This window comes from Bidens hawaiensis, unplaced genomic scaffold (genome assembly GCF_021521415.1).
Source record: "Bidens hawaiensis isolate Kalapana, Puna unplaced genomic scaffold, B.hawaiensis_p1.1 tig00014826_1, whole genome shotgun sequence".
Classification (NCBI taxonomy): Eukaryota; Viridiplantae; Streptophyta; class Magnoliopsida; order Asterales; family Asteraceae; genus Bidens; species Bidens hawaiensis.
This window is the reverse complement of record NW_027492308.1, coordinates 107,909-131,471: the sequence shown is the minus strand read 5'-3', so window position 1 is coordinate 131,471 and position 23,563 is coordinate 107,909. Positions and strand designations below refer to the sequence as shown.

At 35.7% G+C, this 23,563-nt stretch overlaps 2 protein-coding genes across 2 annotated transcripts; one reads left to right on the top strand and one right to left on the bottom strand.

The window, feature by feature from the left end:
• The first annotated feature begins 3,898 nt into the window (after positions 1 to 3,898).
• On the top strand, positions 3,899 to 14,982 carry LOC143547773 (uncharacterized). The gene is made up of 23 exons (XM_077039108.1): positions 3,899 to 4,092; positions 4,636 to 4,924; positions 5,437 to 5,505; positions 5,587 to 5,724; positions 5,817 to 5,934; positions 6,008 to 6,090; positions 6,162 to 6,257; positions 6,336 to 6,504; positions 6,573 to 6,715; positions 6,813 to 6,899; positions 6,961 to 7,146; positions 7,216 to 7,383; positions 7,449 to 7,569; positions 7,656 to 7,725; positions 7,810 to 7,897; positions 7,976 to 8,096; positions 13,339 to 13,532; positions 13,625 to 13,733; positions 13,835 to 13,990; positions 14,062 to 14,164; positions 14,235 to 14,408; positions 14,495 to 14,640; positions 14,714 to 14,982. The coding sequence occupies exons 1-23, from the start codon at positions 3,947 to 3,949 to the stop codon at positions 14,905 to 14,907; spliced, it is 3,168 nt and encodes a 1,055-aa protein (XP_076895223.1). The 5' UTR covers positions 3,899 to 3,946; the 3' UTR covers positions 14,908 to 14,982.
• A 5,329-nt stretch (positions 14,983 to 20,311) lies between these two features.
• LOC143547753 (uncharacterized) lies at positions 20,312 to 22,831 on the bottom strand. Its single transcript, XM_077039096.1, has 8 exons — positions 22,685 to 22,831; positions 21,798 to 22,208; positions 21,588 to 21,708; positions 21,189 to 21,498; positions 21,034 to 21,106; positions 20,861 to 20,951; positions 20,697 to 20,776; positions 20,312 to 20,615 (listed from the first exon to the last, which is right to left on the bottom strand). Exons 1-8 carry the CDS (start codon positions 22,748 to 22,750, stop codon positions 20,481 to 20,483), a joined length of 1,287 nt encoding a protein of 428 aa, XP_076895211.1. The 5' UTR covers positions 22,751 to 22,831; the 3' UTR covers positions 20,312 to 20,480.
• Positions 22,832 to 23,563: the final 732 nt, after the last annotated feature.

Below are 23,563 nucleotides of genomic sequence, written 5' to 3'. Positions count from 1 at the left end.
TGCAAACGTTATGTTTGCGTTATGGGTTGAAAACGCGGGGGGTACACCGCCCCCCTGCGTTATGTGATGTTGTTTTTTTGGTGCGTTGTATACAAAACGCACAAATAGCACACAAATCAAAAAAATATTACCGTTAACCGTTGAGAATAAAAAAAATTATATTTCTTTATATATTAAACCAATTAATTCCCAATCAAAACTCATCAAATTTATAAAACTTCTCTTTTAACTCTACAACTCTATAATTCCTTTACACAAAATTTACTATATATGGATCCTCCATCTATATATAAACAGTTTTTCGGGCCCGACCAACAAGCCGAGGACGTGGAGGAGGAACAGGCGGTTACGAGTGCGATTATGCTCGCGACACAGTATATGAGTTCCGTTACGGGTAACAATGAAGACGATGATGAAGACGACGACGACGATGGCGAAGATGATGAAAACGACGACGAGGACGACGACGAAGAGGGCGAAAACGACGACGACAACAACGACGAATAGTTTTTTTTTTATTTTCTTGTAATATTTATTTAATAAAATATTATTGTTATTTGATTATTCTTATTAAAAATTAAAAACAAAAAACAAAAACTGTAAAAGTGACTGGGCGCCACGTGGCGCATAACCCCTGGATGTGGAGAGTTATGACTACAGCCTGTTTTTGTATAAAACCATAACTCTGACTGGGCGCCACGTGACTCATAACCTCTGGATGTGGAACTTTATGACTACACATGTTCTTAGTCTTTGTTTTTCTAAGGTGTTAATTGACTTCTACATCTCTCAACAATTTGGGTTAGAGTTCATATATGTTGTTTAGGCCTACTAAGTTACGTATATAGTAGCCACAATTATATTAACCATTCAACTCAAAAATAAAAATAAAACAAATTTTCTTTTCGATTGCTATTGTATACTTGATTTTTTATAATTCAAAGTCCTGTAAGTATCAAGCGGTTTGGTATACGGTTTTAGAATTTTTAAACCGCAACAAACAGTTTGATTTACGGTTTATATTATAAACCAGCCGTATAAAACCGGACTGGACCATTAGATTTGACCATATATATTTTAGTTTTTTATATATGTTTTATATTCAGTTGCTTGTTGTTTATAATGAGTTTAACTAAAATAAATCTAAGGCTAGTAGTTTATTTGGAATGTACTGGGATAAAATTTGGCAATATCTATTTTAGCTTTGCATGTGTATACATTGTGGTTACTTCAAGATTTATAATTAGTCATTACACTATTATTGTTTTTTTTCTTGTTTGATTCAAATAAAAAGATAGATGTAATGTTATGGCAGCTAGTTGACAATTGATTTTATATAAAAATACTAATGAGCTTAAACCGTGAAACCAAACCGTTAGTAACGGTGGTTAAGTTCGGTTTTAATTTTCAATTGTTCAGTTTCGGTTTTTGAAGATAAAAAACCGTCACTAATGGTTTGGTTACGGTTTGACCTAAAAACTGTAAAAACCAAAGTGTGAACACCCCTCCACTGATCATTTTTACATCTCATTTAAAAATTAAAAACAATTTTAAACATCATTTAGACATAATAATCTATAGTTTTGATTACGATTGAGATTATGTTATCTGTGTTATTATTTTTTTATTAAATATAAAATACATGTTCTTGTGCACTTAAACAATCATCACAAGTTAAAAAGATCAACAAAGTTCAAGTACGACAACTATCATATAATTCAAGTCTACAAAGCTCTGGCAATAATAACCGACATCGACAAGTATAGATCAAGACTTATCTGACAACATGAATATGCTATGGTATTAGAGATATTTCAAACTAACTCATAATAATATACCAATATTTATAAAAACAAGATTTTTATTAAAACTATGGTCACTTCCTAAAAACATTTTATTAACCGGGCTAAGTTTTATAAACTTAAATCTTTACTAAATGATTAACAAATAATAATGTTAATCTTTAGATAAATTTGATATATGAATCTAATCTATCTAATCTAATTAACTATATAATTGGCTATCATGAAATCCTACGTGTCACTCTCAGGTTGTTCCCCTCATTCTCTAGAGCCACTAGATTGTTTAGTTTCTAAATAGAGACTTCTCATGCATTTGACCCATATTTGCGAGTATGGATCTCACCAAACCCGGATAGTCTTTAAATGGGTTATAACATCTCATTTATTTGTGAAATTCTTTCATAATCAAACAATACTTTCTGCGGGTTATGGGTCTCACCAAACCCGGATAACCCTTAAACGGGTAATAACATTTCATTTATTTGTTAAATAACACCTTAATTATCAAAGAATAATTTCCACAGGTTATGGGTCTTACCAAACCCTAACAGCCCTCAAATGGGTTATAAGATCTCATTTATTGGTAAACACTTTCATCATTAAACCCTAACTTAATTTCTCCTTTACATGTTCTCTGTTGTTGGGTTATCATCTCCATCGCCGGTTAACTTTCGATATTACCCACCATCGCTAACTACATCAACAACTCCCCATTTTTCATTAGACAAATATTTGTGTTCATGTTTGTTCATTTAAAAAAATCAACATGCTCGTGTTAATTTATGTTTATTCGTTAAAAATACAAAAAACCTACACATCTCAATTGAAAAACCTAAACGCTAATAAATATAATAACAAACTAATATATATGTATTAAATTAAAACAAAACTTCATTAAATAATAAAATAAATCATCAAAAAATAGCAGAACGATTAAAACAAAAACTTGAATAAACTCCCGTAACACGGGATGATCAAACTAGTAACTTATATATTAGTATCCTAAGTTGTTTCCTCATCGGAAATACGACCTTGGACAACCCAAATTGTTTGGCTTTTGATCTACTTACGTGTCTATAAATTAAAACTGTGTCCTCCTATTTCAATCACTTACATTTTTTTTTCTCTTAACACTTCACTATACTTCTATAAAATATCTCCATCTAATTTCTTTGATCGATATACTAACATTATTTGAAAAGGGATAGATAATCAAGATCAAGCAAAGATCAAAAAGTAAAACTAAAAGTTGTTCTACAACTTACATCTTTTTAAGGGGAGTTTGATAGCCTCTTAATCTTAGAGGTAGGATGTGTTTGATAGACATGTTTTTTTCTAATTTTTCTAAAAGCTTGTGTTGGTGATCATTACCAATGTCTTATCCCTCGTTCATGTTAGCTTATAGACTCGTTAGCTAGTAAGCTTTATGCATTTTTATATACGTGGTGTTTATGAGCTTTATACACTTATATACGTTGTACGGTACTCACAACCTTGTGAATAATAGTTTGTGTTGGTTTATTCTATGTTATGCTTATACTAAAAGTATTTTTTAATCACCAACAATCTTGTGTTTTAGTTCTTATGTTTATGAACTAGTGATTTCGTTGTCACTATATGAGTATAAATTCGATGACTTTCCTATCACTCATGATGTATATGTTATAAATGCACGTCATGAATCAACTATGAATGATTAATGAATGTATTTAATCCAGTAAGCTTATGTAAACGCAACTATGACTCAATGTCACAGTATGAACGGTAATGTTTGGTAGCTTTCGTGAAGAGTAGATTCCAGGATGATGAATAGTCACCTGACAGTTTACAAGTCTTGTATACAACAAGAAACACAGCGGTTCCGACAATTTTCTGTCAACCAGTAGCCAGTTTTGACAAATTCACTTATAAGACGCATTTACCTAATTCATTAGTGAGAATAAAGTCCGCTACATTATATTCAACAAAGTTAATAATGAACATAGACACGACTTTTTTAATGTCTAAAAATAACAAATAAAAGAAAAAGAGTAGTAGATTCGTGATTCACTATAAACCAAACACTATAGTGTGTCTTGTACACGTGTGTATGTTACATCGTCCTGTCGTACAACGTCCGATTATAAATATTAATATTAGCACAAATGACAAGAACAACAGCAATCATCACACCCTCAATTCACATCTTTCCCACTTCAGTTTCCACTCATACTTGTGTCCTCAATAACCAATTCCCAAAATCTGTCAATAACACCATTTCAATCTCACCCAATTTCTATAATATTATCAGGTACCGGCCATTAATATCTTCATTTACATTACATGATCATTGTCCAAAACCTTTATTATTATTATTATTATTATTATTATTATTATTATTATTATTATTATTATCTATGTGATCGATATCATCCATACGTCAGTGATATATCGGTTATCAGTAACCATAATATTGGCAATATTGACCGATATTCCCAACATCTGTGTTTTAAGTCTTAATTATTAATTTTTAGCTGGTGTTTTAAGTCAGTTACTACTTGCTACAATTGTTAGTGTTTTTCAAGTTGTAAAAGGTTAATTAGTTAATGGTAGGAGAGTATACTGAACTATTAGTGTTAAATTGCTATATATTATATATATTAATTTTACATGATATTAAAATTGCCGATATCTCACTGTGATAATCGATATCTCAAATATCGGTCAAGGACCGGTATCCGATATTTTTCCGCATTAACTACTTAAACTGTTATTATGCATAAGAAAATCTTGAATCTTGATGTTTATAAAAGGCATAATTTGTGATCAATATAGTTTATTAACTGTTTTGTAGAAACAAGAAAATTAACAATAAGAAGACAGTTAAGAGAATATTATTAAGGGCTAAGATGGGAGAGAGTGCAGAGGTCAAAGGTGGTCAAATGGTGTTTGAGCCAGTTGTAGAAGAAGGTGTTTTCAGGTTTGATTGTTCTGCTGATGCAAGAAACTCATCATTTCCCAGTCTTTCTTTTATTAATCCTAAAGTTAGAGACACACCCCTTCTTAATAATAATAGTCATAAAACTCCATCATATATCCCAAGTTTTGTAGTTGTGGCACAACAACAAGCTGTGTGTTTTGAGGTTAGTCATATGTTATAGAAATTTGTTTATGTTTTGTTACACTTTTGTATTATTAGGGGTGTAAACGAGCCAAGCTACTCGAGATCGGATCAATAAAAAACTCAAGCTTTTTTGAGCCTGAGTTTCAAATAAAGCTCATATAGTTATTGAGCCTGAGCTCGAGCGTTGTGCGGAAGCTCGTTTAGGCTTGTTGAGCCTTAACGGGCCTTGAGAATTTTTAAGTTTTACCTCTTTTGGACTACTATGTATTAACTCACACTGCACACCCGAGCTCGAGCTGAGCTTTACCTTGTTTAAGGTACTACATGAGCTTGAACCGAGCTTAGGCTTATAAAGGTTTTTCTCAAAATATATAAGCATAATTAAAAACGTATATAAATTAGTTTATAAATAATAAAAATTAGCCAAGTCTTAATAAACGACTTACCAGTCGAGCTCGAGCTTGGCTCGTTTACACCCCTAGCATTTATGTAAGATTTATAAGCTAGTGAATAACTGAATATGCTTATTAGTTTCCAGCAGGAACTTCATTTTATGGAACAGGGGAAGTTAGTGGACAGCTTGAAAGAACAGGCAAAAGGGTTTGTTTTTTTAACCTTTTTTGTATCTGTCATTTGTTTATTTTAACTTTTTTCATAAATTAATGGATGCAATAAATTTAGGTTTTTACTTGGAATACTGATGCATGGGGATATGGAAGCGGAACAACATCCTTGTACCAGTCACATCCTTGGATTGTAGCTGTTCTTCCTAATGGAGATGCATTCGGGATTCTTGCGGATACAACTAAACGTTGTGAGGTGCTTAATATTAGTTTATTTTTTAATTATTTTGCTTAATACTTGTCATAATTCCTAAACATATATATAATATTATGAGTTATTGTCAACAGATTGATCTGCGTAAGGAGTCGACAGCAAAGCTGATTGCGCCTTCGCATTATCCTGTTATTACATTTGGTCCATTTGCTTCGGCATCCATTGTTTTGACAACACTGTCACGCGCAATTGGTAATTTTTTGAAATTTTTTTTTATAAACTTTATGGATGAAATTTGAATATGGTTTTGTTCTTTTTATTTTAGGAACTGTTTTCATGCCACCGAAGTGGTCACTAGGATATCAACAGTGTCGTTGGAGCTATGACTCTGATTCACGTGTCCGTGAGGTATGTTAGAAAGAATTTCTATTCATCACATTAATTTGATTTTTAATATATCTTTAGTTTGATTTATGCAGATTGCGAAGACTTTTAGAGATAAAGGTATTCCGTGTGATGTCGTATGGATGGATATTGACTACATGGATGGCTTTCGATGTTTCACGTTTGACAAGGTAAATATTGTTGATTATTAAAGCTGATGATTTATTAAACAACTTGTGATTATAATGACTATTGTTTTTGCTTTTTAGGAGCGTTTTCCTAATCCAAAGTCTCTAGCGGATGATCTTCATAATGCTGGTTTTAAAGCTATCTGGATGCTTGATCCCGGGATCAAGCATGAAAAAGGTTATTTTGTTTATGAAAGTGGATCAGAAAACGATATATGGGTTCAAACTGCAGATGGAAAGCCCTTTATTGGTACGTTTACTGAATTCATATTAAGTTGTTTTTATGTCAATTCTCATAAGTTACATTCATTTTTACAGGAGAGGTATGGCCCGGGCCGTGTGTTTTCCCTGATTTCACTCAAGAGAAAGCTCGCTCATGGTGGTCAAACTTAGTCAAAGATTTTATAACTAATGGTGTGGATGGCATATGGAATGATATGAATGAACCGGCTGTTTTCAAGGTTATATTTACATTACACCTATTTTAAAAGTTTTCTTTGTGGATTTATTATTATTATTATTATTATTATTGACTGGTTTTTGTTTTCAATTTGTCAGTCGATAACAAAAACAATGCCCGAGAGTAACATTCATCGAGGGGACGAAGAACTCGGTGGTCAACAGAATCATCTACACTATCACAATGTAAGCTAGTTCATTTGACCAACAAAATATCTCAATTTGACTAACATAATATCTTATTTAGGTATATGGCATGTTAATGGCAAGATCAACATACACAGGAATGAAGTTAGCTAACCCAAATAAACGCCCGTTTGTCCTTACACGAGCCGGGTTTATAGGTAGCCAAAGGTACGCTGCAACGTGGACCGGGGATAACCTTTCCACTTGGGAACATTTACATATGAGCATCTCCATGGTACTCCAACTGGTAAGGTTATATTATCAGTTTTAAATCAATTAATATTATTTGATTTACATTTGCTCGGTTGCTATTTAGGGGCTTAGTGGTCAACCGCTTTCCGGGCCTGACATTGGTGGCTTTGCTGGCGATGCAACGCCCAAATTATTTGGAAGATGGGTTGGTGTTGGAGCCATGTTTCCGTTTTGTCGCGGGCATTCTGAGAAGGGGACCGCTGATCATGAACCATGGTCTTTTGGGGAAGAGGTTGGACCCGTTTTTGAGTTTAGTTTGTTTTAAACATGTTTATTTAATTTGTGCACATTTTATAGTGTGAGGAAGTGTGTCGGTTGGCGTTAAAGAGGCGGTACCGACTCATACCGCATATATATACACTTTTCTACTTGGCACATACAAAAGGTTTACCTGTGGCGGCTCCTACATTTTTTGCTGGTATGTTTTAATTTGACAAAATGAACTTTACATTTATTATGTTTAATTTAGTTTCGGTTGCCTAATTTTTATATTTTATTTTGCAGATCCAAAAGAGTCTCAATTAAGAACAAACGAGAATGCCTTCCTGTTGGGACCTCTTCTTGTATATGCAAGGTTTTTATGTTATATAATTGTGCATTCGACTTTTGATTAATAGGTATGTAATGAACTTTATGATATAATATTGTAACGTGACAGCACCATGAGTCAACTCGGAGTGCATCAAATGAAGCATGTATTGCCTAATGGCACATGGAAGAGTTTTGATTTTGAAGATTCCCATCCAGTATGAAAAATGTCTTCTTTTGTCGGTTTAATTTGCATTATGTAAATAAACGGTTTCATAATTTTGTAAATTTTTCAGGATTTACCAGCACTATATCTACAAGGTGGATCAATTATCCCATTTGGTCCACCTCATCAACATGTCGGTGAAGCTAATATTAATGATGATCTCTCGTTGCTTGTTGCTTTGGATGGAAACGGTAACAGACTAGTAATAAGCTTATGGACTCAACCGCCACATGTAACAGACTTAACAGATTTCATAACTGAATTTGTTACTGTTGGATTAATTTCTATTCCGGGTCACAAGTCGGTAAACCGGGCCTAAGAGGTTTTAACAAGTCGATTAAAGTCTAAGGGGTATTATGAAACATTCCATATGCTTGGTGGCCAAGTTCACCTTGTTGGTCAAGTTGATCTTGTTGCCCAAGTTCACCTTGGTGGCCAAGTTGAGTGGTGACCACATATTATGTTTGGTGACCAAGTTGGGTTACTAGTATAAATAGATGTACAAAGTTAGTGTTAGATACAACAACACAACAATCACCACCAAAGATATTGTAATCAGTTTTTTGAGTTATATTTTCTGGTTATAATATAAGTCGGTTATTTATAAGTTGTGCGTTAATTATCGTTTATCATTCTTGAATTGGTATCAGAGCTCGGTTCAAGAACGCGATAATTAACGGCCAACAAAGAAGGTGTCTCAATCGAACAAGTTGGTTTGATTTCCTGAAGAAGTTGTTATCATGGTTGATCGAACAAGTTGGTTTGATCTCCCAAAGAAGTTGTTGTCATTGTCGATAGCATAGTTCGTTCAGTTGTTACTTTATTCAAACAAGTTGGGTTTGAGTAGCCATGGGTGACACGACTCCACCGCCGCCGCCAAAGGGGAAAGAGAACGGACCATCTTCCGTTCAATGTCCAATGTTAACTACAACAAACTATACCGTGTGGGCTATGAGGATGAAAGTCGTCCTAAGAGTTCACAAAGTTTGGGACACCATCAACTCGGGTGTCTCTGATGAAGACAAAAATGACATGGCTATGGCCTTGTTGTTTTAATCCATACCCGAAACCTTGATCATGCAAATTGGAGATCAAGAAACTGCTAAAGCCATGTGGGATTCAATTAAAACCCGACACTTAGGTGCCGAACGAGTTAGAGAAGCACGTCTCCAAACCTTGTCAATGGAATTTGACAATATGAAGATGAACGAGTCAGATTCCATAGATAACTTTGCGGGCAAGTTATCGAGCATTGCCTCGAAATCAGCAGCTCTCGGAGAAGTTATAGATGAAGCAAGGTTGGTAAAGAAGTTTCTCAAAAGCCTCCCAAGATCGAAGTATATTCAAATGGTTGCTTCGCTTGAGCAAATGTTGGATCTCAATAAAACGGGATTTGAAGATGTTGTAGGCCGACTCCGAGCCTATGAGGAGCGAATCCGAGAAGAAGAAATTCAAGGGGGTGACTAAGGTAAACTTTTATTCGGTAAATATGATTCATCAAGTCATAGAAGTTTTGAATCTAATGGGGGACAAGGACGAGGAGGTCGAGGTCGCGGTCGAGGCCGTTTCAATGGCCAATACCGAACCCCTAGTACCGAACAAGGGTCATCAAGTCGGGGAAAAGTAAGGGTGAAGAAAGATCGGTCAAAGATTTTATGTTACCGATGTGACCAGTTTGGTCACTTTGCATCAGGTTGCCAGGACCGAGTTCAAAAAGGTCAAGAAGCAAACAAAACCGAAGCCCGTGAAATTTTTGATGATGCGGCATATATGCATCAAGTTGTGTTCTTAAATGACCAAAACCTAATACCAAAGAAATACGAGACCGAGCGGGTCGAAGATGATATATGGTATTTGGATAATGGGGCAAGTAATCATATGACGGGAAACCGGTCGTATTTTTTAGAGTTAAACGAGAACATAACCGGGAGGGTTAAGTTCGGAGATGTGTCATTTGTTCAAATCAAGGGAAAAGGCTCAATTCTTTTCCAAAGAAAATCGGGTGACCAAGACTTGCTAACCGAGATTTATTATATTCCGGAGTTAAAAAATAATATTATAAGTCTCGGTCAAGCAACGGAGTCCGGATGAAACACGATCTTCTGACCATGTACGATGAGAACGGGAGGTTACTCATGAAGGTCAAGAGATCCGAAAACCGACTCTATAAAATACGAATGAAAATTGGAGCTCCCGTGTGTTTGCAATCAAAGATTGAAGATGATGCATGGCGTTGGCACGCAAGACTTGGGCACATCAATTTCGAGTTAATGAAATCGATGGCTAAGAGGGATCTTGTACGAGGTTTACCACATGTTAAACACGAAAGTCAGTTGTGTGAATCGTGTTTGGTGGGTAAACAAACGAGGCGTTCGTTTCCGGCTACATCCTCGTTTAGAGCATCCCAACCTTTGGAGTTAGTTCATGGTGACTTGTGCGGTCCAATAACCCCATCCACTATCTCGGGTAATAGGTATGTGTTTGTTATTATAGACGATTACTCACGATATATGTGGACATTTTTATTGAAAGAAAAAGGTGAAGCGTTTGAAAGTTTTAAGAGGTTTAAAGCCCTAATCGAGACGGAGGCGGGTTCACCAATGAAAACTCTCCGAACCGATAGGGGAGGAGAATTCACTTCACGTGATTTCAATCGATTCTGCGATGAAAGTGGAATTATTCGGCATTTAACCGCCCCGTACACGCCACAACAAAATGGCGTGGTAGAAAGGCGAAACCGGACATTAATGGGGATGGTTCGGAGTATTCTAAAGGCGATGCATGTACCGAATTATATGTGGGGAGAAGCGGTTCGGCATTCAACCTTTTTAATCAATCGGGTCCCAACCCGGGCCTTGGTTGATCAAACTCCATATGAACGGTTCAAGAAAAAGAAACCGATTATTGAACACGTTCGAGTATTTGGGTGCATGGCGTATGCTAAAGTTGATAGTGTACATCTAAAGAAACTTGATGATAGGTCAAGACAACTCGTTTATCTCAGGTCGGAGACGGGTTCAAAAGCATACCGTCTCTTCGATCCGAACACCCGGAAAATTGTTGTTAGTCGAGACGTTGTGTTTGACGAAAACAAAGGGTGGAATTGGGTAAAGAAAGTCGAGAAGAATGACTACGAGCCGGGTATGTTTTCTTTTGTTTTGGGGGGGGGGTGCGGTTGACAATGGAACTGGTCAAATCGAACCCACTATTGAAGAAACGTCTAGAAGCAACCCGGGTAGCCCAAGCTCTAAACCTACATCATCAGTTCAACCCGAGTCCAACGACTCAGCCGAACCAAGTCATATCGGGCCTAATTACTCAACCCGCTCTCAAGTTCAGTCGACGAGTAATGGGTCACAGGTCCATTCGGGTGAAAATGAGGCCCAAACAGGTCTTAAGATGTTCAACCCGAGTCTCGGTTTTACCAAGAAAATTACAAGAAGATTATGTGTTACATATTGACTCTGACTATGAGCAATTGCTTCTTACAGCAAGTGGTGAACCGAGTAGCTATTTTGAGGCTAAGTCGAACCAAGAATGGGTTCGTGCTATGAATATCGAGATCGATTCGATAAACAAGAATGAAACATGGAGGTTAGTCGAACTTCCAAAGGGTGCAAAATGTATCGGGTTGAAGTGGGTGTTCAAAATCAAACGAAATGCGGATGGAACGATAAATAAGTACAAAGCTCGGTTGGTTGCAAAGGGTTACGTGCAACAACCCGTGATTGACTTTGATGATGTTTTCGCTCCGGTAGCCCGAATCGAGACCGTTCGGCTACTAATCGCATTGGCTGCATCTAACGGGTGGGAAATCCACCATCTTGATGTAAAAACGGCATTTTTACATGGTGAATTGAAAGAAGTTGTGTTTGTTTCTCAACCCGAAGGATACGAGAAAAAAGGCGAGGAGGTAAAAGTTTACAAGTTGTCAAAGGCCTTGTACGGGTTAAGGCAAGCTCCCCGAGCTTGGAACACAAAGCTCGATAACATCCTACGAGACATGAAGTTTCAAAAATGTTCCAAGGAACAATCGGTTTACCGAAAGGCGGATGGGAAACATTTTTTGATCGTAGCCGTGTATATGGATGATTTATTTGTGATAGGTACAAGCTCGAGTATAATTTCCAATTTCAAAAAGGGTATGGCGACCAAGTTTGAGATGTCGGATCTCGGGAAGTTGACCTACTATCTCGGAATCGAAGTAGTCCAACAAGAGGACGGTATAGTAATTACACAAGAAGGATACACCAAAAGGATTCTAAAGGAGACCGGTATGCAAAACTGTAATCCGTCTCAAGTCCCGATGGATCATGGTGTGAAATACTCAAAAGTCGAGAATGAAGTCGAACTCGATGCAACCGAGTATCGAAAGGTAGTGGGTTGCTTACGGTATTTATTACACACTCGTCCGGATATGGCGTACTCTGTGGGTATTGTTAGTCGATATATGCAAAGCCCACGAGAATCTCATGGTATGGCAATACGACACCTATTGAGATACTTGAAGAACACGACGAGTTACGGGATCAAGTACGGGAAGAACGGGTCCAAAAGACTTGTAGGTTATAGTGATAGTAGTCACAACATAGATGAGGATGATGGTAGAAGTACCACGGGGCACGTGTTTTATTACGGGCAATCTCCAATTACATGGTGCTCACAAAAGCAAGCGACAGTTGCACTCTCATCGTGTGAAGCCGAGTACATGGCAGTTTCAGCAGCTGCATGTCAAGCTGTATGGCTCCGAGAGTTGTTGAGCGAGTTGACTGGAGAAGCATTGCAGAAAGTTATGTTGAAAGTTGATAACACGTCCGCAATAGCCCTTGTGAAAAATCCGGTTTTTCACAACCGAACAAAGCATATAAAGTCTCGCTTTCATTTTATCCGAGATTGCTACAACGACGGCGAGGTCGATGTTGAGCACATTAGCGGGAAAGAGCAACGAGCCGATATCCTCACTAAAGCACTCACAAGAATCAAGTTCACGGAGATGCGCGAGTTACTTGGAATTGAAGACCTTTCTAATCCGAATCAGAAATTAGGGGGGTGAATGTTGGATTAATTTCTATTCCGGGTCACAAGTCGGTGAACCGGGCCTAAGAGGTTTTAACAAGTCGGTTAAAGTCTAAGGGGTATTATGAAACATTCCATATGCTTGGTGGTCAAGTTCACCTTGTTGGCCAAGTTGACCTTGTTGCCCAAGTTCACCTTGGTGGCCAAGTTGAGTGGTGACCACATATTATGCTTGGTGACCAAGTTGGGTTACTAGTATAAATAGATGTACAAAGTTAGTGTTAGATACAACAACACAACAATCACCACCAAAGATATTGTAATCAGTTTTTTGAGTTATATTTTCTGGTTATAATATAAGTCGGTTATTTATAAGTTGTGCGTTAATTATCGTTTATCATTCTTGAGTTACTGCAGGTAAAGCTGAAGGTGTTCTGTTTGAAGATGACGGTGACGGCTATGAATATACTAATGGCGGTTATCTCCTAACGACATACATAGCCGAGCTCAAATCTTCAGTTATTACAGTTAGGGTTTCCAATGCTGAAGGATCGTGGGCCCGGCCAAAGCGTCGGTTACACGTACACATATTACTAGGTGAAGGAGCCATGGTATGTGTTTTATACTTTTATTTGTATCTAATTTGTCTATATTGTTATTTTATTTTTTTTTATTTTCCATTTTTTTTAATTTCTGTTTTCAGGTCGATGCGTGGGGTACTGACGTAGAAGATGTACAGATTATTATGCCATCAGAAAATGACGTGTCGAAACTAATTTCTGCTAGCAAGAATAATTACAAGATCCGAATGGGTAACATATAAAATAAAATCTGTTCAATAGATACAATACAAAGAGTGAAAGTTGGTTACATTCTGTTGTAGCAAACTCCTTATTTATAATTTAAAATGCAGAAACCGCGAAGGTTATTCCCGATGTGCAAAAGGAATCTGGAGATAAAGGGGTTGAGCTTTCGGGAACTCCTGTGGAAATTAAAAGCGGTGAGTGGGCCCTCAAAGTGGTCCCGTGGATCGGAGGCCGAATTATATCTATGGAACATCTTCCTACTGGTAAATTTAATCAACTCATAACACTTGATGCTCAAAACATTTTTTTATAAACTAAAAGATATAAAAAACAGGAACTCAATGGCTTCATAGTCGGGTTGATATTAATGGGTATGAAGAGTATAGTGGCACCGAGTACCGTTCTGCTGGCTGTACCGAACAGTATACTGTTCTCGAGTGAGTTAAATTTAAATCCTAAATCTTATATAATATTGAAAAAAATAATAATAATTTCATTGTTGTATAGTCGAGATCTTGAGCAAGCCGGAGAGACGGAATCTCTAATTATGAAAGGTGACATTGGAGGCGGTTTAGCTATCGAAAGAAATATATCAATTTCACAAAATAACCCTAAAGCTATTAATATTGACTCGAGCCTGGTAGCGGTCAACGTTGGTGCTGGTTCTGGAGGTTGTTCCAGGTTTGTTTTGTATTTTGACAGAATGGTTTACTTTTTTTAGTTTTCATTTTTACTAATTTTTGACAATTGTTATTATAATTTCCTAGGCTTGTTTGTTTAAGAATACATCCAACATTTAATCTATTGAACCCAAGCGTGTCATATATCACGTTTACTTCCATCAACGGGTCAAAACATGAAGTGTGGCCAGAATCTGGTGAGAAGATGTATGAAGAAGATATTCGTCCCAATGGTAATATTAATAAGTTGTTTTATTTTTTTAATTTAATTTTATATAGTGCTGATTAATATTATTATCTTTTCAGGTGAATGGATGCTTGTTGACAAATGCCTTGGGTTGGGTTTGGTCAACAAATTTAACGTTGACCAGGTTTACAAGTGTCTTATTCACTGGGATTTTGGGACTGTGAATTTAGAGCTTTGGTCAGAAGACCGACCCGTTTCGAAGCAATCTCCGCTTCGTGTTTCTCACAGTTATGAAGTTAGGCGGATTCCATAGTGGTCTGTTTTGTATGTTGCGTGTTTTACCAGTGTATGCTTGTTGCTTCTAGTGTTGTACTTGACTAGATACTGGATATGTTGCTTCCTAAAACAGTGCTTTATATCTCTTTGCATGCAATAATAATTGATGTTGAAGCATGTTACATGGTATAAAAATAATTACAGACAAATGAGACAACTACATGTTTTAAGGTCACTTGACAAAATAAAACCGACTTTTTCATTTATTTTTACTCAATATTTTTTTCTCTTTTAAGGTTAGGAAAGTGGAAGGTTTCATATGTCGTTCCACTCTGGTGGTGGCGATCGTGGCGGTGGTGTTCAAGTGGTGGCGGCTGCGGTGATAGTCAGGTAGGGCTGAGCACGGTTCGGTTACGTTATTAGGCGAAACCTACGTTATTAGGCGAAACCGAAACCGAAGTACTCGGTTATTTGAATATACAAACCTTTAGGTTTTCCAGTTTTCCAGTTATTTTCGGTTTCAGTTTGGTTATTTTCGTTTTTTTTCCAATTATGTGTAGACATTGCAAAAAAAAAATTTTAAAAATTGAAAATGCATATTTTAAGCTTGTATAAGAAAGTATTAGAGTGGTACATATATATTTAATTCAAAAAACAAAAATAGGCACGTGTTACGTGGAACTATACGAATAGATACTTGCTAAATATAGTTTAAAATTCAACATCAATCGGTTTGGGTTTTTAAAAATGGATAACCGAATCAAAACCGAAAATTCGGTTTTTTAAAAAAACAAAAAATTAAATGTTGGTTAATGCTTCGGTTCGGTTTTTTCAGTGCGGTTTTTCGATTAATTCGATTTCGATTCGGTTAATTCGGTTTTCTGCTCACCCCTAAGTCAGGTGGTGGTGTCGAGGAAATAGGGTGGAGGAATTGAATAAAAAAAATTCCATTAACCAATCAAATACCACCTTTTGGATTTCCTTCATAATAATTCATTTCATTCCGTATGTTATTTCAATATAGCAGACGCAACCTTAAAAAATCAGAAAGTGAATCCACATCCCTGTTACTCATAACCGGCTTAAACTTATTATATATTTCTACTATATATAAAGAGTGAGTGAAGGACCTCTTAAAAGTTAAGAGGTCCAACACATATTGCTAAGTTTACAATGCTTAATGCATGTCTTAACTTCTTTTTAAGGGTAAAGATGTCTTTCTATCAATACTTACATTTTGGCCCCTCAATTTTTATCAATTTTTACTATATAAACAATAATTATATTTTTGGCCCCTCAAGTAAAACCAACTACCCCTCACGATTTTTAAAAGATCATAACTATTTCATATGTTAATATTTAAAAAACGAAACTACACCATAAAAACGAGAATTTTGTTCTCTTTAATTTGAGTATAGTAATGTTATACTTTGTAATTTTAAATAATTCGCATGTTACACGAATACGATTTACGACCGACAACCGGGTTCTGGCAAGACATTTAACATCGTCGGGTTACACCGACACTAGTTAAGCGCTTGATGTCGGGTTACATGCGTACCGACATCGGTTACGAGTCAGATGTCGCGTTACACACGTGGCGACGTTAGATTTCATGCGTTCAAGCGCGGGTTACCCAGGTACCGAATCTGGTTACGCATCCGATGATGCATTATGCGTTTATGGTCGTCAAGTTACGCCCGTACCGGTAACAACTATGTGGTCGATGTGCCTTCGTTACATGTGTATCGACATTGATTACAAGTTTGATATTGCTTTATGCGACAGATGTGGGTTTGTGTTCGTTCCAATGTTGGTTGACACGCATAGCGAGCCTGACGCGCCTACTAATGTCGGGTTGTGCGTGCCATATCAACCTATTCTGATCAGTTAGAAAATAACACCACCTAATTCTAACCTGTTTGAAAATAAAACCAACCCATTTTAACACGTACATAATCACGCAATATATGTTGCAATTTTGCATGCACATAATTACGCATAAAGAAAGATAATTACACACTTTCTATGATAATTACACAACATATTTTCATTATTACGCATGACTATAATCACACTTATTATACGCACAACACACCTAGGTATAAAGAAAATCATTTTTTTTCTTTAAAAAAATAGTATAGGAAAAAAAAGTACGTAGTTTGTTTTTTTAGAAAAGAAAATACTTATGTAATTTTTTTTAAATGCTTGATTTTATGGTGTTGTTTTTTATATAATAATGTCGTGGAGAAAAGTTATCAATGTTTTAAAAGTTGAAAAATTATGCTTAATTTAGGTTCTCGTATAAGGATGAGAAAAATATAAATTCATGTAAAGTTCAATAGTTTAAGTAAATACAAGTGTTAAAACACATTAGAAATCTTATAAATAATTTATCTTTTTGTTTAACGTTAAACATTTATTATTGTTTCTCTGTCCATATGAATGGAGAAACAATATAGGAGAGACTATATATTCTATAAACACAAGTTCAGTTCTTATAACAAGCAACTGACTTACTCAACTTTTTGGTTAAGTAAAGTCTTAGAATTAATCCATCGACATGATTAAGTTATATATGTGATATTTATGATAATAAATTGTAAAGTTGAGCCAAATTGAGTCAATGAGAAAACGTATGGTCCTCTTGCAAGATCTAATCGCATAACATGATACGTACACGAGTCGATTACGTTAACAATATTTTATTGATACACGTTGTTGTTCATACATTACATAAGTTAAGCCTATAGAGAATTCTGCATGGTAATTTTACACGGAGAATAAATATGGCATAGATATATACGTATATTCATTAGGAAATGCCTATTTATAAGCTACCCTCATTCGTTAATCATCACAAATGAATGAGGTCTCTTATTCGTTAGACACACCTAACGAATAAGGTTTCCCATAGAGAATGACCTCCCATTCGTTAAACATCCTCAACGAATGGACATTACATTAACGAATGAGCCTTCATTTGCTAAATCCCTTAGCGAATGAGCTTAATCTATAATGAATGGACCTCATTCGCTAAACATGCCTAGCGAATGAGCCATATTACATTAAACATAAAGACTAAACTACCCTTAACTTATTCGATCAGCTGTAGACAACAAATCATACACTGACAGTCAAGCATACCATCTCAAGTTTAATTTGAAGCCTAGCCAATTCAGCTCGGAATAAAGTTCGAGTCCAGTTCGAGCTAGCCCTAGTTTGGATTATATTAGCTCGTTAACAACCTTTAACTATTGTTCGCCGCTGCATCGCGCGAGTTAGTTTACTCCCATATGCATACTATTCATCAAGAGTTCAAGTTTTGTTGCAAGTCGTATAAGCTGTTTGCTGCGTGACGGTTACAAGTCATTATGATTTCAACACGTGTATGATGCAGATCAGTTTGATAAATAGTTTTGCTTGATAGACTTTATGTGAAGGTGTAATCGCAACCCTTGGTGGTGTTAAACGGCGGAGGAGCAGTTACATAGGGTTCCGACAAAGGGGTTTAAGCGATGGCGGAGCAGTGGCCCAGGGTTTCTTCAACTTTCAACCAAGGGATTCGAGTGTTGCACGATGACCGAGACTGATTCTATTATTTGCTCTAAGTTGTTAAACATGACACAATTCTTTTGCATAAAAGTTGCCTACTTTGTAATGCCAAAATTCAAAACAAATATATGATAGGGCCTTCTGTGGTTCTTAATTGCATACATTTTTGAGGTTTGTAATAGTAAAATACTTGCAAAATAGCTATAATATGATTTCCGGTAGCATCAATACTAAATTTTCACCTAATTTAGAACACCAAATAAGACCAAACACTTAAAAGTTATGTTTTTAGCTCACTACATAAGAAAAAAAACTTGTAACAAAGAAATAATATATTACATCAATTAAACATGAACCACTAAGTAACAAATAGGTTAATAATCATATTACCTAATGATAATAATACGACACCGTCTCCTCAAAACACTTCTGATTTATGTTTCCCACTGTTAATAATTGTATCAATCTGTAATCTGTTGTTGCATGATTATCTTATTGCTGACCTTTGTAATTCTGATCAATTGATCGAGATGAAAACCAAGAAATTTAATATACGCACCACAACACATGAACTAAATGAGTAGATTCACACATCATATACGATTAAACATGTATGATTGTGTGTAAGTTAGTTAGGTTATAAATCTTAATTTTTTTTTCCCAAATCATTGATAATTTGTTCTGTTTGTGGAACGATAAATTTTATACAGATTGGGATTAGGCATACTCAAGTTTCAATAACGAGGCCATTACAGAAGCAGAGCTCATTTGTGAAGCCCAATATGTTGCCTCCTGATGTTATCAAAGACAAAATTCTGCAGTGGCCCGGAACGCATGTACATTAGTGCAACTTTCTTTTCCTTTATTAGTAAGTTGATTTGCCATTTTCATCTTCTATCGATATCCAGAATTCCAGGTTCGTTAGTTGGATCTTTAGTTATTTTTAATGCGGGTTTGGAGACATAAAATAGGCATAATGGTTGAGCGACTTTGGCATTATATGGCGTTGTCATCAATCGAGTTGTTTGGAATTTGAACAACAGAATGGCAATTATATTTTATATATTTTAAGTAAGTATACAAAGATTCAATTAATTGTTGTTTTGATGGCTTGCTTTTTTTTGACATGATTATAATGTAAGATGTCCAAAATGTTCAAACAAGGGGTGCACTATCACACACAACAGGTAATTCCAACACCTTTTTCCATTATTCATATAACTTTGGTGTATACAGGGTCATAAAAACAGAGTCGGTTTGTTGGTTTCGAGAGTAGCAATCACTGGCCAGGGTAGTTTGTAAGCGGGTCTGCTGCCAATTTAATAACGACTCAGATTTTTCATGAAGGAAATTTTGGTTGCATCTGCAGTTTGTTCTGATAACCAGATGTAGCATCCAAATCCATACACGTATGACCATACCGAAGGTGAGTTGTTATATGAACTTGAAACAACTTTAGATGAAAGAAAGTGACTCATGAGTGTCACATCAGCTAGACTTTATGGAAGAAATTGGAAAGACCGCAGAACTGGGTTGTTTTAAAGAGTTATCATTGCCATTTGTAATTTATTCGTTTTTGTATCTTTGATGCTTTTTATAAACAATGTAATTCAATACATATTTACTAAATTTAAATAGTTTAGTTAGTATTATACTTTTATATTAGTTAAGGTGGGTAGTGGGTAGACTAGAGATGAAAGAACTGAACCACAAGTCTAAGCATCGGCGCAACACACATAGGTCTGAGCACCAGCGCAATTCGATTCAATTTCTACCATGTTTTTATGTTCACTTCACAGTCCTACTTTTATATTCTGATGTTGACTAATTTAGAAGTAAACAAAATGCATATTTAAAAGTCATCTTCCAGTGAGCATCATATCTAGACACCACAACACGCAAAGCAACCCTCAAATGCATCTTCTTTTTAAAAGATAATAATTCATCTTGGATTCCTATCAACAAACACAACTAAGTACAAACACATTAACCTCTTAATAATCCGAGTGCCAATATATTTACAATGATACAAAATCTATAATATATTTCTCTTAATCAAACCGCGTTAGATCCCCGAGGCACTTGAACTCGCCAAACATAGTAGCGGATGTACAACGCGTTGAGAGTCATAGCCAATCCAAACCCCAAAACCGACGATAGCATTAATGCATAGATCGCCTTCAACTGAAGCTGCAACAAACAAAACAAAACTATTAATTAATATATTTTATTTTATGTATTATGTATTTTTTTATATATAGTGCAACTTACCCAAGAATAAAACAAGTGCAGAATTATAGCCACAAGTGCAAATTCAAGAGCTGCATATGTCCAGATATACTCCTTGATTGCTGCAATTGAACAAGCTCATAATAAGTATATATTATTGCAAGTTTGAAACATTTAATAAGGCGGAAATTATAAACAGATCATACCTAGAATAACCGCAAATGTAGATGATAAAAGACCAAATGTAAAAGCGAACGGCGCAGCTATCACCACAGCTTGAGTTTTGAGGTCATGAATCTGTAAAACAAATAAAAATTAAAAACACAAAACATGTTCGGTCAAATATTCAAGAACAGAATTGATAACTAAATAAACGCACCAGAAGCTGCTCGAGGAAAAAGAAGTAACAAACTGTACTAATCAAAACTAGCACCACAAAATCATGCCAAGCACTGTATAAAGTATAAACAAATAAATTAATATGATTTAATAAGTACATAAAAATCTTAAAACTTATGAACAAATCAAACCGACTTTACGGTTCCTGAATCCAAATTCTGATGATTTTGTGCGGTTACGTTTTGCCTTTGAACATGACTCGACATACGAAGCAAAGTAACCGGTAAATTTGAAACTTCCCGACCACAAACGTCACAATTTTTATTCCCTTTGACACTAAACCATTTGATCGCACATTCTTCGTGCACGAGTTTAAGTGCACCTTTGCAACTGCACTCCATTTTAAGCTGATTTCCTTCATCACACGTGTCAAAACAAATCCTGCAAACCGCTTCTTCCTCATCAATCTCCTCATCATTTTCCACTTGAACCGGACTGATTTCATCTTCATTTCAACATAGGATATTATCTCTAATAAGTTAAAAGCAAATTAAAAAGTAATAATTTTAATTCAAATACGAGAGTTGAACATACCATCATGATTATCAATTTGATCATCATCTTTACGGACTGTGAACGAAACCGATCTTACAATAACAATATTTCTCCCGGGCACAGAAAGCGACCTCGAAACCGAAGGTTGCACCGTCCTTGTCTGCAAACAGTCGTCGCAATTTATTAACTTTTAATAAATAAACGCGAGCATATCATATTATATTAAACGAATTGTAAGGAATATCTTACCTGTGTTTTTTGTTGTTCACTATATGTCCTAGCTGAAACGGGGGTAGTGGCGGAAGGGGAGGGGTTTGACCCGTGTTTGACCGGAAGAGACGTGCATCTTTTCCCATATAAACTCGACATAATATTGGTAACCGCAGGGCTGTCGGGTGGTTGTGCGTTTGTGTCGGGATGAAGAAGAGAACTACTTTCACCATCAGCAGGGTGTTTCTTTTTAAAGCTTAAACCTCTAAATATGCCCCGAGAGGTGGTCCCGCCATTGGATGAAATACCGGGAGAGTGAACTGAAGCCTTCCCATTTCTACTACCAAAATTCGAATGTCTCGGGGGTATGTTTAGGGACAAATCCGACCGACGTGTGGTTTTTTCGGCACTCTTCGTTTCGTTTGCGGGTTCTTTCACACTAATATCAATCTGCAAATACCAAAAGTTGTGTTTTTTATTGTTTGTAACATTCTAAACATATACATCTGGTGTTGTATTTGATATTATAGATTTTGTATTGTAACTAAGGAATGGTGACAAGGATGAAATAAAAAAATGTAACATTTGACTATTTAATTAAAATTTTAACATTTGACTATTTGCAGTATAAATTCAACAAATTTATACAGTTTAAACATATCATCAAAGAACCATAATCAAGGTACAAAAGGGTTTCTTTAAATATAAAAAAATCAAATAAATTATGAATTTTTTTTAAACCCTAAAAGATATAGGGTCAATCAAGATTCAACCCCAAAAAACATGCAAGCAAAGATCTCATAAATTTGAGCTAAATCTGAATCTGGGTAATTGATAATACTTCAAGATTTACCAAAAACATAAAACCCAGAAGCAAAAGTTGCAAATTTATAAGAAAAAGTAATAAGAAGAAGACAAAGAAAAACCTCTGAAGCATTTGTGTTATCGCCGTTAGCAACCTCGGTGATATTTTCATGGGATGTTTGCATCATCGGTAAGAGAAGAAGCTCTGGTGGTGGAGTGCTTGCTGGAATTAATGGTTTATTATTATTATTATTATTATTATTATTATTATTATTTATACTTACTCACTATGGGTGCAAACGAGCAGAGCCGAGCCCGAGCTCAATCATGCTCGAGCTCGGCTCGTTTAACTTACATAGAGCTCGAGCTCGTTTCGTTTCGAGCTCTATTTTCAAAGCTCGAGCTCGGCTCGTGAGTAGATTTTTTAAACTCGAGCTCGGCTCGGGCTCGACTCGTTTACATTTTATAAGTTATTTATTAAATAATATAATTATTATTATATATTTTTCTATTATAATTTTTTGTATAAAATAATATATAGTATTTACTTATATTTTTATAACATGATATATATATATATACATATATTAATAATTCTTAAATATATATTTTAAAAATTATATAAATAACAGGCTCGTTTAGGCTCGCGAGCCGGCTCGAGCTCGTTTATTAAACGAGCTTACTTTTAGGCTTGAGCTCGGGCTCAGGCTCGATTAAGCTCGGCTCGTTCGAGCTTTTTGACGAGCCGATCTCGAGTAGCTCACGAGCAGCTCGGCTCATTTGTACCCCTATTACTCACCGGCACCAAAGAAACTTAGAACCCCCTTTTTTTTTTGTTAAATAATTTAATGCTTTTAACTTTATGTTTTTTAAGAATATTTTTATCGGTCATTTTATCGTGTCATGATTATGGATGTGTACTAGGAACATGAAAAACAAGTGAAATGACAATGTTGTTTCGGAATAATATTCGATGTTCCCCAATTTTCTTTTTTATTTTT

What these genes read in the sequence shown, in the direction of transcription:
- LOC143547773 (XM_077039108.1), top strand. Translation starts at nt 3,947, where the DNA reads ATGACAAGAACAACAGCAATCATCACACCCTCAATTCACATCTTTCCC. An exon ending in ATCATCTACACTATCACAAT is followed by an intron (nt 6,900 to 6,960) that starts GTAAGCTAGTTC and finishes TATCTTATTTAG; the next exon opens with GTATATGGCATGTTAATGGC. An exon ending in TGTTGCTTTGGATGGAAACG is followed by an intron (nt 8,097 to 13,338) that starts GTAACAGACTAG and finishes GAGTTACTGCAG; the next exon opens with GTAAAGCTGAAGGTGTTCTG.
- LOC143547753 (XM_077039096.1), bottom strand. Translation starts at nt 22,750, where the DNA reads ATGATGCAAACATCCCATGAAAATATCACCGAGGTTGCTAACGGCGAT. An exon ending in TTGGATTCAGGAACCGTAAA is followed by an intron (nt 21,107 to 21,188) that starts GTCGGTTTGATT and finishes TACTTTATACAG; the next exon opens with TGCTTGGCATGATTTTGTGG. An exon ending in TGCACTTGTTTTATTCTTGG is followed by an intron (nt 20,616 to 20,696) that starts GTAAGTTGCACT and finishes TGTTTGTTGCAG; the next exon opens with CTTCAGTTGAAGGCGATCTA.